Raw genomic sequence first — 14414 nt, 5'->3', positions numbered from 1 at the left:
AAACATACAGAAGGCAATGAAAAAAGACACACAAAGAATCCAATCCACTGAACTCTATCTAGCTCAGGAAGTGCCTTAGCCTCAGCCTGCTCAGAGAAGATCTGAGGAGGAAGCAGATTCTTGTGTTTAGTAGTTCTTCTGCAAATGTCTGCTACTCTCAGAGGCACTACTGGGCTGGCTGGACCTCAGGGATACTCACCACAGCTGTCCTCATCCAGCTTAATCAAATTCAGGCAATGCTGATTCATAATAGCTAGTATTTTCCTCCTGATTGTGTCCCCCTTTCATCATCCTCTATTTCCTCTCCTAACCCTTACTTGAAATTGCGCTTAGCTATCTCAAAATATCCTTGAATACTGTTATCTGTATGTAAATGCAGAGCTGTATAATCACGACCAAAGCAGAAACTGGAGGCTAGAAGGGAGAATAAATAGATGCATTTAAGCAAAATATCCACCAGAAAAACAAACAGAATCCAATTACCTTATCCTGTAGCCATCAAGTGAATAAAAAAAAAAAATGTTGGGGGGAAAAAAGAATTTTCTGACAAATGCTTTCAGAGATAAGCAAAACACACTAAATGCTGCCATATCCCCTCTGTACAGATGTGACTCCTTCCTACACCTCCTGTAGGCCACCTGTTACAAAAACTGACCCAGGACAATATGAGAATGTTTTAAAATTTGCTGTTTATTTCGGCTCCTACTGACAATTCCAAACACCACACCAACCTCACACAAATTGTTCTCTGATCAGCAACACAGGAAGCAAGCAGGAATTCCGCGTGACTACAGAACACCTCTGGATACCGTAGTCGAAATGAACCCTAAGTAGCCACAACACCATCATCGACTTCTTGCCCTTATTATACAACCTAGTCGGTGCAGATGCAGCACGAGGTGTCACTAGAACAGACCACTGAAGCACCCTTCTCAACAACCACGCACCCAAAACGCTCCTGCTTAACAATACCTCCGTAAAAACGTGACTGAGAAAAATCTCCCTTCACAGATAAACCCCCACGAGCGCACCGCAGACCAGAGGCGAGTGCTCCTTCTTATCACCACGCAGCGCCGCCGGCCCCGCGCAGTCACGCTCTCCCCACTCGCACCGCAGCGCCCACCTTCCCGCCCGGCCGGGCCGAGGCGCACGGACCCCGCGGCCCCCAGTCCGGCCACCCTCCGCAGCGCGCACCCCGCGGCGAGGAGAACCCGACGCAGAGCAACTCGGGCCACCGGGAACCGGGAGCGGTGCCGTCCGACCCAACTCCCCGGGACGGAAACCGCGGCCGGGCCGCTGCACCCCGCCTAGGCCCCGTCGCGTCGCGCCCCGCCCCCGGCTCCGGCCACTCATCGGCGGGGGCGCCCCGCCTGAGCCTCACCTTGGAAGCGTCGCCCGCGACGGAGAGGTGCGAGCATCGGCGCGCCCCGTAGCCCACCGCCGACCGCCGCCGATCTCCGCCGAGCCGCCTCCCGCCCCCCTCCCCGCCGTCCCCGGCAGCCGGGCCACGTCCCAGCCAATGCCGCGCAGGCGCACTCTGCGCGCAGCCGTCGCGATGAGCTGCCCCGCGCCCCCGCAGCGCCGGGCCCGGCCCGCCGGGGCCTCTTTCTCGCGTCGCCGTGGGCACGGGCGCGGCCAGCGCCGGGCTCCCCACGCGTAGCCGCCGATGACGGGCCGCACTACTTTCGGCGGCCAGAAGCCGGGCCCGACGGCCGGGGTGGCCGCGCGGCTCCGGCCTCGCCGCCTCCTTTCGTTCGCCGCGAAGCCGGGTGGCGGCCGGGTCCGCCGAGCCCTGCCCGCAGCTCTGCACCACTCCGGCATCGCGGCGGCGAAACGCGACGCGCCCCGGCCCTTCCCGCCGCTGGCTCCCGCGTGCCGCCCGCCACACGACGCGCCGCCTCGCACCGCGACACCGGAGCCCGGAATTACCGCTCGTCCTTCGCGCGAGGCGGTGACAGCCGGCGCCCGCTCCGTCTCTGTGCTTCCCGGTGCCGATGCAGCCGCCACGGTGCCGCCCACACCGCGGTAACGCTCCCGACAACACTGTGCAGCCGCGGGCCTCGGCCGACCCCAGCGGCGCTGCCAGGCCGGGTGCCGCTGCGGACCCAGGGCAGCTCCGGCGCGAGCCCGCCTGCTGCCGCGCTCCTGCAACGAGGCGCGAGCAGCTCCGGACTGAAGCCTGCCGGGGTCCTTGTTTGTTAAAACTCTCCTAAGAGCTCAAAACACAGAACCGAAGAGCGCTGCCAGCAGGCGCGCGTGCTACTGCATGGAACGCCAATATTCGAGACGAGGCGGGCAGCGGATTTTGGAAGGCGCGGCTGCAGGCTCTGCGCCCCGCTCTCTCTCTCTCTCACCAGAGCACCGCAAACAGCGCGGACTGAGAAACCGCGCTAAGAAAACACACACTTACGCTCCTCCTGCTGCTATTAAAAGTTACCTGCAGAAATTACTTCATCACAACATCAAAAATCGGAGCTTTTACCTCAGCGAGTTCGGAGCCCTTCCGACCCGCAGCCATGGCCCCAGCCGGCATCGCAGGCGGGAGTGCGAGGCCTCGAATTTGTGAGGGCGGGGCAGGGCGGAGGAGCTGGGCGGCCTCCCAAAGCAAGCAAAGCGCCGACCTTCCGCAGCTGCAGGTGAGGTTGTGAGTGCGGGAGCGCGCCGCTTCCTGTCTGACCGAGGACAGCTTCCCTTTCCTTTCTCTTCCTTTTCCTTTCCCTTCTCTCTGTCCGGCAGCTGTAACGTGCGCTTGGTTTCTTCGATCAAATACCAGCAGCTCTGTTTTAGCAATAGCATTTAATTGGGTTCTGGTCAGCTTAACGTTCTAGTTATTTGCTGATCGGTCAACGGCAACAACGTTCCCCAGGAAAAAAAGTGAATAAAGTACTTAATATTTCTATGACAAAGATTTTTAATATCAAAACCATTGTTTTTTATCCTGCGCTGCCACGTGCCCCGTGCCGGCCCCTGCCGAGGAAGGCGGTAGTGAACCGCGGGGCGGCGCTCCGCCGGGGTGCCGCAGAGGGGCGGCTGGCGGCGGTTCTTCCCGCGGACGTCACGCCTCCGGCGCTCAGAGGAGCGCTCCCGCCCTCGGGCCCCGCGGCCGTCGGACCCCGTCCCAGGCGGCGGCGCGGCGCAAGCGCCCCTCCGGGCCGGCAGGGGGCGCGCGCCGGGCTCACGGGAAGGCCGTGCGGCGGCGCCCCGCCTCGCCGGGCAGGCTAGGACCCGCGGCTGCGCAGTGGGAGCGGCCTTTTCCCCCCTGCAGTCGTTGCAGTCGTCGTGCGGAGCGGGCCCCGGCCTAGGCCTAGACCGGACAGTACCTGGCACGATGGTCAGTACCGGCCCGTACGGGACCTCCGGGCCACAGGAGAGCTCTGCCCTCCGCTCCGCGCCCGCCTCGCGACTCCGCTCGCCCGGATGGAGGCCGATTGACGCGGGCCCGCCGCCGGCCGCTGCGGCTCCGGCGTGGCAATGGCCGCCCGCGGCACCGGGGCTGCGCCGCGGGGCGGATCGGGGCGGCTCCGGCGGAGCCCTGCGGGGTCCGGCACGGTCCGGCTCGTTCTCGCCTCCCCCTTCCCCCCGCAGCCCCTCGCTGCTCACCCCTGGGCCGCGGCCGGCGCGGTGCCGGGCCGAGCCCGGGCCTCAGCGCGTGGCGGCGAGCGGGAGCCGCGGGCGGACGGGCGGCAGTTGGGGCCGGGCCCGCTGCGATACGGGCCGCGCGGGCGGCATCTGGCTGGGGAGCGGGCGGCTGACAGGCCGGCCTCGTCCTGACGCGGGGTGCTGCTCTGAGAGCTGCAGGTGGGGGCGTCTGAGTCGGGGCGGTGCTGGGACAGCTCCTCGTGATTTTGGCTGGGGGAGTTGGAGTGAAATGGCCGAGGGACTGGCTCTGTGGGAGTGACCGGCAGTGAGTAGTTGTGGCGGTCTGTGCAGACAAACGTTTCATTAATAGATACGAATTTTCTTTCTCTTTTGAAAACGTGAAGTCATAGGCAGGAAAGTTTGTGTGAAGGGTAAAAATCCTGCTTTCTCTTCCTTAAGATGGTTTTAATCTCATTGTGTAAGAAAGCCCATCATTTTATTCCTGATCCACTATAGTTTTATTAATAACAATTCATTTAGTTTGGATGGCCTTGGCTTATGTGGTTCCATGGAGTAACATCTTATTTTTCTTACTTAAGGGGTTTGTGAAAGTTGTCAAGAATAAGGCCTACTTCAAGAGATACCAAGTAAAATTCAGGAGAAGGAGAGGTATGGCTCAATTCCCTGTATTGCTGAATTACATTGTATTGACAAACATTGTTACTCCTTTTTAACACGTTTTCCACACTGTAACTGTTGTTTTTCAGAGGGAAAAACGGATTACTATGCTCGCAAGCGTTTGGTAATTCAGGATAAAAACAAGTACAACACCCCAAAGTATAGGATGATTGTGCGTGTTACTAACAGAGACATCATTTGCCAGGTAAGGTCTGTGGTGCTTGCCACTTATTTGTCAGCCTCCCGGAAATGAACAGAAAAGGGGGATTGATGAGGCACTGGCTGGTTGTTTTGATGCCTAAGCAGTTCTGATATTGCTCTTTGGCTTCTTGGAGAACGATCTTTAAGGTTGACACAATGTCAGTAATACATCATAGTCACAATACAGAATAATTTTACTAATGTCAACATTGTAAAACAAGGTTGTGATATGAGATTGTACTCTTCTAATGATGCTGAAATATGTTGAAGATTTTAGGGAAAAACTTTATCTTTTCTGCTGTCTTTGAAGTGCTTTGAAAAGAGAGATTTTTTTTTGTTTGCTTGAAAACTGCTGTGTGACCTGTCAGCTCACTTCTGTTATGTAGTATCCGAAGGTGCCCTCGCTTTCAGAACTTTCTACTGTGATATTATTTGGGTCATGTGAGACAGATAGGCCTTAAGATCATTTCACGGAGATTAAAGGAGACTGGTAAATAAGAACAGTAGGCACCTTTTTGTGGTATGCGGTGTATGTTGCATCACATAATGCAGTTTCTCGCTGTGATTCATTTTCGTGGTTCGTTTCCAGAACGTTCTATCATAATACACATTGTTAAGCATGAAGATAGAAAGTTTTCTCGTTGTTTCTTCACTGAATAGTTTTATCTAGAGAATAGTAAAGAGTGCTGTTTTTAATCAGTTCAGACTAAACTATATGACCTTGATGAACTTGCTTTACTTCTGAAATTCAAAACAAAAAGTGGTGGCAGGTACCATCTGACCAGTTGTGCCTTTCCAGAGGTGGGAACTCTGGAGAGAGGGGAGCAACTTTTAGAGGCAGAGGAGATGTGGAAGTCAGAGGGAGATGGTTCTGATACTATTGCTGTCTCAGAGAAGACCCCCCCCAGATTAGAAGGATCTTATATCTTAATGCAGTCTCTCTGTAATGAAGTGTCCTCACAAACACTCATATTTTTGCATTTTTCAGAGATGAGTTGTATTGTGTGTTATTTGAGGACTATGTGCAGAAACTAGGACAGAATCTATCTACATATGTAAAAATTCTTTGAAGTGTTGCTTTTGTTGGCAGTTTCCTGGTCTCTTGTTTTATATGAAGTAAATAAAGATGTAAACAAAAAGTAGTTGCCATCATTTACTTTCTCAAAGCCAAATATGGATTTGAATGCTTCAGTACTTAAGGAGTTAATTATGCCATAAGAAATTTCTGAAAAAAAAATGAAACAGAGCTCCTAAAGCTCTCAAGAAAAGCAGTTTACTAGACATTTCTACCCAGAATTCCTATTGGCTTAAGTGGATGTCAAAAAAGTGGTAAACTGAGCCCACAATTACAGTGAGAAAACTAATGGTTGTTTTGTGTGTTGTTTTTTTTTTACTGTTGTCAGATTGCCTATGCCAGGATTGAAGGCGACATGATTGTCTGTGCTGCTTATGCCCATGAGCTGCCAAAATATGGTGTGAAGGTTGGCCTGACCAATTATGCAGCAGCGTACTGTACAGGTCTGCTGTTGGCACGCAGGGTGGGTATCTGTCAAATTGTCTGGAAGTAGTTGCTCTGTTTTTCTTAAAAATGGGAAAGGTTGCTCATTGTCTTAAGTGGCATTGGTAGTATAGACACCAGATTCTGTGGGCTTGTCTAAATGCTAACTTGTACTCTTTACCGTATAGATTTGATGGCCTCTTGTGACTGTCAAATCACAAAGAGAAGTATGACAACATGCAGTTTCAACTCCAGCAGCCCACTTTTAAGTCTCTGCACTTAAGTTTGGTGGAGGGAGGGAGTCAGGACGAAAATGTAAGAAATGTACCTTCAATAAGAATTTAAATACATGTGAGCTTTATTCATCCATTTTCCTATGAGCTTGTGGATAGGTCTGAAGTTTATTAGTGTACCTGTTGGAACAGGAGATTGCAGTAAACATGCCTGTTATATTTCAGTGGTTATTGTAAGCATTAATACTAGTATGGAATGCTTCATTTTTGCAAAGAAATTTGTTGAAAGTACGAAGATTCTGTTGCAACTTTTGTGTTTTAATTTGGTGATTCTCCATTTTGACTTTAAATGGGCAGAATTTCAGAAGTGTTGCTATTGTTTTGGCTTTTATTTTTCCCTGCAGCTTCTGAATAAATTTGGTCTTGATAAGATCTATGAAGGCCAAGTGGAAGTGACTGGAGATGAATACAATGTGGAAAGTGTGGATGGAAAGCCTGGTGCTTTCACTTGTTACCTTGATGCAGGTCTTGCCAGAACTACTACTGGAAACAAAGTTTTTGGTGCTCTGAAGGGTGCAGTGGATGGTGGTCTGTCCATCCCTCACAGGTAATGGTCTCTTCGGGAAAAACTACTTTAGAGTTACCTGAGATAATTCTGTGTGTGACAGCCTACTTATAGTGTCATTTTTATGCTGAAATAGCTATTTTTATAACCTGGTAATGATTAATTTAGCGTAGGTTCTGGAATTTTTTTTTTGTTTAGTTGGGCTTTTTTTACTCGAAGTTGCAATTCTAGTAGCACTGCAGTGACTCTTGTGACTGTTAAATTTTTAGAAACTAAGGAACCACTTCACTGCTTTCACTTAAAACCATCCAGTGTTTGAATGCACTTCAGTAAATATTTGTTAGTTTTCCCGTTGTTTCGAGACTTCAGCAAATTGTGTGCAGGTGTTCATTTTGCTGTGTGTACATATGAGATCCAAAAACAGCCACTGGTGTTTCCCACGTTTATCGAGACAGTAGCAGCTCTAAGTAGTCCTCCTGCACTTAAAGTTTTCCATTTGAGGTTTGGTCATTCTTGTCAGAGGTAACACGTGACTGAATCAAGATTTTTGGCACTAGCAGTAACACTATGCTTGCCTGCTTCTTTCAGACAGCAAAGTAGGGAAAAACCATCTGGTCTCTGTTGTGGATTTTTGTATTCTCTCTTGCTGTCCTGGAGTTGTGTTTTCTTGTTTGTGTTTTTGTTTTGTCTTTTTGTATGTTTTTACTAATTCTTCATTTGTTTCTAACCTGGCTGCTGTGTGATGATACCCCTGTGACTGACCACTCTGTAGTTGGTCCATGGTGTGTAAATGATGGACTGCATAGTTTCAAGACGGGACTGATGGCAGCTGAGATGAACTTTAAAACTTCTGTTTCTTTTTTTTCTTATATATATTCATTTTCTTTATCTTTCCATTCTTAATTAGTGTCCTATTTCTCAGTTACCTATAGCAGAATATGATCTCGGTCATTTCTTTGTGGAACCTGCCTTTGAATCAGTGTTTGAGGAATATGTGTCACTCAGAATTTAACTGCTCTTTCACAGTACCAAACGTTTCCCTGGTTATGACTCAGAAAGCAAAGAATTCAACGCAGAGGTTCACCGCAAGCATATCATGGGCCAAAATGTGGCAGATTATATGCGTTACCTGATGGAGGAGGATGAAGATGCTTACAAAAAACAGTTCTCCCAGTACATAAAGAACAATATTACACCTGATGGGGTAAGATTTATCTGTCTGGCTCTTGTCCATTATTAGCAATGTAGATCTTCATGTACAGGGTTTTCTCTAATAATGCAATTAAGCTCAGTATGTAAAATAGTAATGTGATTATTTTGTGTGTTCTCCAGGCAGATAAAAATGTTCTTTTTTCCCCTTTTTGAGGGCTCTGTAGCATATAGTGGGTTTTTTGAATTTGAGGGCTTCGTTCCTGCTTTGAAGTTTAACATCCTGCTTATTTAGGACTGCATCCTAAAACACACCATATATTTTTTTCTGATACAGAAATTAACACTTAAGTTTCTGTGTATGGCTACGCACTTGTTCCTAATCCTGCACTGCAGCTGTGATTTCTGAGGATCTGCCTTCTTTCAAATCTGTTTTACAATGTGTGACCTTACTGGTAGCTGTAGGCTCCAGGCAAATACAGAAAATCCCAACCTAGTTCTGTTGCAGAACTCACCATCTTAAGAAATACACCTGATGTTACATGTCTTATGTCAGCATGACTTGAAAATTTTAAATACATCACAGAAAACACTAGAGGATTGGTAATATTACCATGATGCTTTTTTAACTTCTTTCAGATATCTTGTCTGCTGTTTGGTTTCTATTATCAGCGGCTCTGAAGTTTGGAACATTTTTTATCTTGATTTTTTGGGTTGTAAAAAAACAAGTAACCTTTTACTGTAAATGCCAACTTTGAATATATTACTAAACAAGTATTCATTCAGAGAAGATTTTCCTATTAAGTGTCTAATTGTCCTAATTAGTCATCAGCAAAGATACTGAAATTGGGGAGAAAGAAGGAGGCAGAATAGGGTCCTGTAATAGCTTCAGCTGTTGATCTATGTAACTGACAGATCAGTTTTCCTGTTTACATGTTAAAGAATTATTTCTACATACTGACCTGCTTCTGAAAGGTCTGTATGTTATAGTGCTGTATTAGCTGTCAGACATGACTGCTTCGGTGTAACCTTTGCTAATGTATTTCTGTGGTTGCTAGCAGACTGCTGCTACTGGGGATGATGCAGGATCTCATGTGATTCATTAATTAGAAGCTGCTTTCACACAACTTTTCTTACTAAGCAGCTTTGTAATGTATACTGGGGAAGAGTCTGACAAGTGGTAAGATTGCATCTGATGAAAAGGTTCGTGTAAAATAATTCTGGTTTAACTTAAGAACTAAGTTTTCAGAGCACTAAGCTATATAAGGAAAGTAAATTATTTTGTTTTTCTCAAGGCAGAAGTAGAATAAGATTCTGTATTGCCTTTCATTTTAAGTGTAAGGAAACTAGACCAGAGGAAGTAAGCTCTTCCTCTGCAAGATGCTAGCCTGTACTTAGGAGACCTGTAAGTACTCTGTAGTTAAGGATAAAAGTAATTCCTCAGTTTTGTATCCAAGTTGTTATTTTTAATATTTAAATATTTGTATACTTCTTGCGATGGCCAGGAATTTTAGCAGCGATTCACATGAAGGAAACCTATTAAAGGCAGTACTTGTAAGCTGTATTGTGATGATAACTGGTTCTAGTGCCCTCTTTGCTGAGAATATCTTAGTATTTGATACAATCTTGCAATGCACTACTGGAGAACTGTAACAACTTTTGCTTCTTCAAGATGGAAGAAATGTATAAGAAAGCCCATGCTGCTATACGGGATAATCCAGTCCATGAAAAGAAACCCAAGAGAGAAGTCAAGAAAAAGAGGTAAACATGAATATAACTTCTTTGTTGAAGAAATTTTAATTAATGATGGCACCAAGTGGACTGATTTCTATGGCACTTGTGTCAAAACACATTTTTAGGTCAGATTAAGATGCAATGATTTATATGTAACTTTGTCAGGAAAGAAAAAGCTTTTAATTGTGCAAAAACAAACAAACAAAAAAAAAACACTTGAGCAGTAAAGCATGTCTTTGGCTTGAATACCAGGAATTCTTTAAGTATACATTTTAACACTTGGATGTTTTCAGGGGCAAGGCTACTTCCCTCAAGGAGAGGGGCAGGCTGACTTATGTGTCAGTACTAAACTATTTCAATCTTTTCAGAAGAGGCACAGATATTGGAATGGACATGATAGTGCCTGGTCACCTAAGAGCTTACCTCCTGAGAAACTGTTTTTTTGTGGTGCCTTAACTAAAGAACTTAAGAGATAGAACATGATACAGAAGTGGTACTGTGTTCTAGCACAGAATTCTTAGTCACAGTTCTGATACCTGTCAGCTTCCTTCATCACCAATTTTGCCTCTTTCTGCTTTGGTTAATATATTATACTGTGTGTTTACGTTGCAGAGTGAACAGTACCAAGATGTCCCTCGCCCAGAAGAAAGATCGTGTTGCTCAGAAGAAGGCTAGCTTCCTCAGGGCCCAGGAGCGTGCAGCTGATAGTTAAGACAACTTCCACAATTTTCTATGAAGCTTTGGAAAAAGTGGCAATAAATTTATTGACTAAGCAACTGTGTAAGACTGGCTTATTAATACAACTTAAAGATCAGAATGTTTTTTATAATCCACATACTCTGGAGCCTTAAAGTTTTGGGTTTTTTTTTTTTTTAAATATGAACTCATTCAATAAAGGTAAGTAATAAAGACAAAGCTACCACCGTAGAATTATTTCCATAGCAAGGGGAAATAATTTTGATTAAATTATAGTGTGACTAGGTGGAATTTGTTCCTTTTAACTAGAGGATGACTTAAATTAAAAATAAATAACCTTTACAGGCACTTGACAATTCTGTACAATTTCAGTGTACGTAATGCTATCAGAGATGTGTATGTACCTTAAGGAAAACAAACCTCCATTGTAGATAGCCTTAAGCTTTGAGGAACATGAATAGTAGTGCTTCCCAGGCTGAAAATGAGTATAGCTGACAGCAGTACACATTGACATACTGAACATTCCTCCACAAAGTGAAATAAGTACTTAAAGGGTCTGGCTGCTAATTAAGCAGGTACTATCTTAAGATGAAATATTTTCTATTGTTTAGAGATTAGACAAGAGAACTTACTCTGAAGTTGAATATATTTGCTTAATTAGAGGTTGTAGCTTGCCTTATTCTACAGCTGTCTGTGAAACAGATACTGAAATTGCTTGCATGCTTTCACCAAGTAGGATACGCTGATGTACTCTTGGCTTTGTGATGCTGATAAATGGGAAGTATAGCTATTGGGAAAAAAAATAGGAAGCCTGTTATTAATTGTAAACAAAAGTATATATATATATTTGTTCTCAATGAAAGCTCCAGCTTGGTGCAACAGCAATAAAAATTAAGGTTCTATATAGTAAACTGCACTATTACATGTTTTCCAGTTTTTCCAAGAAGCTGTTCATAATGCCCACCAGTACTTTGAGTTCAGTTTTTTGGTTTTTTTGCCCCATAACTTGTAGCAATTAGTCGTGTTTCCACCAAGAATATCCTGCTTTAGATTTCAGTGCATTGTTAGTTATAAATACTAAATTAGATAATAGTTAACAGTAAGTAATTTTTCAACTAAAAAGCTGATTACAAACAGCACACACTTAACCCAAGCCACACATTATTACATATGGTGTGGAGAAATTCCCTGATGTTAGTCAAGGAATGCATTTAGTATAGAACCCTTCAAGCAACTACACCTTTTTTAAAATAATGAAATAAAGCTCACTTTTACTATGCTGTAACTGATTAAAGGGGCCAGCTATCTTATCTGAAGGGATAAGGACAACTGCCATTAAAATCACTAAGTCTTTTAGCTGCTTCATACCTAAAACACTTACAAATTAAACATATGCAGCAAGCACAACATTAAGGTGTTTTATGCATCTCTCGTTCTCTCTACAAGCTGAAAATCTGAAGAACAGTAGGGTTAACGATTGAAGGTGGTGCAGTGGTCACGCCCTGTACACTGCCTGGATCAAAGTGTTTAAGAATTGAGAGTTACAGCTCAGATATTACCAGGAAAAAAAACAAACAGCAGAACACTAACATACTACAACGTACTGTTATTCCACCTTGTCCCTAGCTGTTACTAGCCACAGGATTCCCATTTAAGCAATATTCTGGAGTCCTGAGCAAGCCACCTCGTTTGGCAGTTATGGTCTAGCTCTGACTTGCATAATTTCTGCAATAATTCAGGAGGATTTAAGTACAAGCATATAGCTATATTTCTGTGGGCAGTGATAAGACTTCATCCACAACTGTTACTTCTTTCACTTGTCAAAAACCAGCATCCGACTACGGAGGGTTTTTTGGTGTTGTTTGTTTTTAAAACTTAGGATGATTCTGCTGTCAGTACTTCAAAAATAATTTTGCAGCAATGTGTTTCTGAAAATGTAAAATACATATATGTTCTAAGTAGTAACATTCTAAAAATCCTGGCTCCTAACATGGTGTACTGTATTAGGACTTTTAAAGTGTTGAACTAAAACATTCAAGATGAAAGTATGAGGTAACAAGGTGTAAACAATTCAATTTAAATCTCATATTACAACCTAGCATTTCCAGAATAAAATTTTAATTTTTCAACAGTTTAAAAATTATTAATGTGCAAATTCTGCCATGCCAAGGTATTAGTAAACAACAATCTCAGTTCATTTTATTCATAACAGCAACTTGGACTCAGCCATCATATTTGCAATAGTGGTGGTTTCTCATAAAACTACTGGGCATAAAAATCTTTTGCAGGTATTTCACAAGTGAGCAACAGTTTTCACAGAATTTTAAGATGCTGCATTACTTGATGTGATGGCACAGTGAACACTGTCATCCTGTTCAAGCTCCAACAAAGTGCACAGAACAGCCAAGCATGCAGGATTGTTTTTGTTTCCAAACAGTGCACTGGAACACCACAAGTGCTTTTGGTGTCTGCCAGATCACTCGGTGTTAAGTTCATCCTTTCAGAAGCCCTATACTAAGGAGCTGACTGAAGGGAAGAGTTGAAGAGCCATTCATGAAATCTGAGTATACATCTTTACAAAATGCTGCAAATCATTTTTTATCAAACATGGTAGGCTGCCTCGAGTGGCAGACAGTATCTTCTGCTGGTGGAGAAACTAAGAATCAGTTGTGTGGGAAATTTTCTTCCATAATAATGTTTTTAAGTTATTGAGTATTAAAGAATGTTCCATTTCCACCTGGTTTGCTGAGACTTTAAGGGCAATACACAAATACAGTTGTTTTTCTAGTTCTTCGTGGATATCTGAAGGAGCACCACGAAGCAGATAGTCTTTAAGTAGCTGACACACTTTTGCCAAGTTTGGCTGAATAACCTCTGTGGTGCACCGCATTTTACTTTGGTCACATAGAGTTCTACAGTCTGTACCATAAACACAGTCCATATCTGATTCGCACGGACGATCTTTAATCATTTCCTTTAAATTCATTTCTGGCACAATTTTTCTCATGTCCATCATTTTCAAATCATATTTATCATTATATCCCAAGTTTCTGGCATTTGTATCACACATAAGAAAGTTACCGTAAGGTCCATGAAAAATATCTTCCACAAATTCTAAAAGTCCAATAGCTATTTTTGCCTTCCTTGGCCATGATGGAGTAAACCACTGGTCCATGCTTCTCCTGAATCCAGAAGGAATTAGAAGTTCTATGATCCATGGAAGGCTGATTCCATAGAGAGAGGTATATTCAACTCTTTCGATCACATAGAGATTCCCACAAAAACCCATCAGCTTGGGAGTATGCTCTTTATCCTGCAACATCACCATTAACAGAAACTCATCTAGCTGCAGAAGTGCCCATGCAGACTTTGCCTCAGGCAAAGAAACTCTACCGTCTTTGTTTCCATCGGCAAAAGATAGAATGATGTTAACCAGTTCTGAAAGACTTCCTTGTTCACCCAACTTTGCCTAGAAACAAACAAAGAAAAAGATTATATATGATTTCATTAACTACCACCAATCCACCTGTAATTCTCCATCTTTTTATTCTTTTAATATCAGAGAGTATATCATGTTCTAGTTCTTATTGCTTAGAGATGTCTAATGAGCTTCTTTTCTGTTCTGTTTTCCCAAGGCATCTGGTGTATAATCTGAAAGTAACAGCATTCTTTGCATTTTAGCATGCAAGGACTAGAATTCAAAAGACAGTCTTTTTCTAAAGGCTGGTCTGATGAAAAACAGAGTAGATTAAATATTTTCTTACAGTAAGCATATAGAATTCAGACTGAATTTGGTTTTCAGCTGATTAAGCCTCTCAGCTGTAGAGAAATAACACTATTAACTACACTTCATACAGAGCACCAAGCTATTTGGCACAAATCTCAGAGTAAATGTACTGAAATTCTATTTGGTACAACCATTTCCACTGTAACAATATAAAGAAAAAAGCCACTGTTGGAGTAAGAAGGATTGTATTTTCAACTATTACCAATGCATGCAGAAAAAGTCACACATTTCCTCATTTCTCCTAAAAAAATAGTCTAAAAATGTGTTGCACACCCAATCTTAGAGACAAAGCCA

The 14414-nt window shown here is 44.2% G+C and overlaps 2 protein-coding genes and 1 non-coding gene across 8 annotated transcripts in view; 2 read left to right on the top strand and 1 right to left on the bottom strand.

Moving 5' to 3' along the window:
• Positions 1-14414, bottom strand: part of EVI5 (ecotropic viral integration site 5) — a 90102-nt gene that overhangs the window by 65279 nt on the left and 10409 nt on the right. For 2 of the 6 annotated variants that reach the window (XM_085231815.1, XM_085231813.1), the window contains one exon: positions 9678-13802. The exons of 1 other annotated variant lie outside the window; for it this stretch is intronic. In XM_085231815.1, the coding sequence (XP_085087941.1) occupies positions 12990-13802 (813 nt within the window). In that variant the 3' untranslated portion in view covers positions 9678-12989. Of the gene's footprint in view, positions 1-1123; positions 1267-1381; positions 1513-2482; positions 2549-9677; positions 13803-14414 lie in introns of those variants that run through there. 3 more of the 6 variants (XM_085231812.1, XM_085231811.1, XM_010715574.4) reach the window with 3 other exon arrangements.
• RPL5 (ribosomal protein L5) lies at positions 2991-10413 on the top strand. Its single transcript, XM_085231820.1, has 8 exons — positions 2991-3331; positions 4179-4248; positions 4347-4462; positions 5862-5996; positions 6594-6796; positions 7781-7958; positions 9576-9664; positions 10250-10413. The coding sequence occupies exons 1-8, from the start codon at positions 3329-3331 to the stop codon at positions 10347-10349; spliced, it is 894 nt and encodes a 297-aa protein (XP_085087946.1). The 5' UTR covers positions 2991-3328; the 3' UTR covers positions 10350-10413.
• Positions 7489-7584, top strand: LOC116217026 (small nucleolar RNA SNORD21). The gene has a single exon (XR_004160863.1). It is a non-coding gene; the product is annotated as a small nucleolar RNA SNORD21 (small nucleolar RNA).

The sequence above is a fragment of the Meleagris gallopavo genome, chromosome 10 (genome assembly GCF_905368555.1).
Source record: "Meleagris gallopavo chromosome 10, MGAL_WU_HG_1.1, whole genome shotgun sequence".
Taxonomy (NCBI): domain Eukaryota; kingdom Metazoa; phylum Chordata; class Aves; order Galliformes; family Phasianidae; genus Meleagris; species Meleagris gallopavo.
This window is presented reverse-complemented; position numbering and strand designations above follow the sequence as displayed.

What these genes read in the sequence shown, in the direction of transcription:
- RPL5 (XM_085231820.1), top strand. An exon ending in GGTCTGTCCATCCCTCACAG is followed by an intron (nt 6,797 to 7,780) that starts GTAATGGTCTCT and finishes GCTCTTTCACAG; the next exon opens with TACCAAACGTTTCCCTGGTT. An exon ending in ACAATATTACACCTGATGGG is followed by an intron (nt 7,959 to 9,575) that starts GTAAGATTTATC and finishes TGCTTCTTCAAG; the next exon opens with ATGGAAGAAATGTATAAGAA.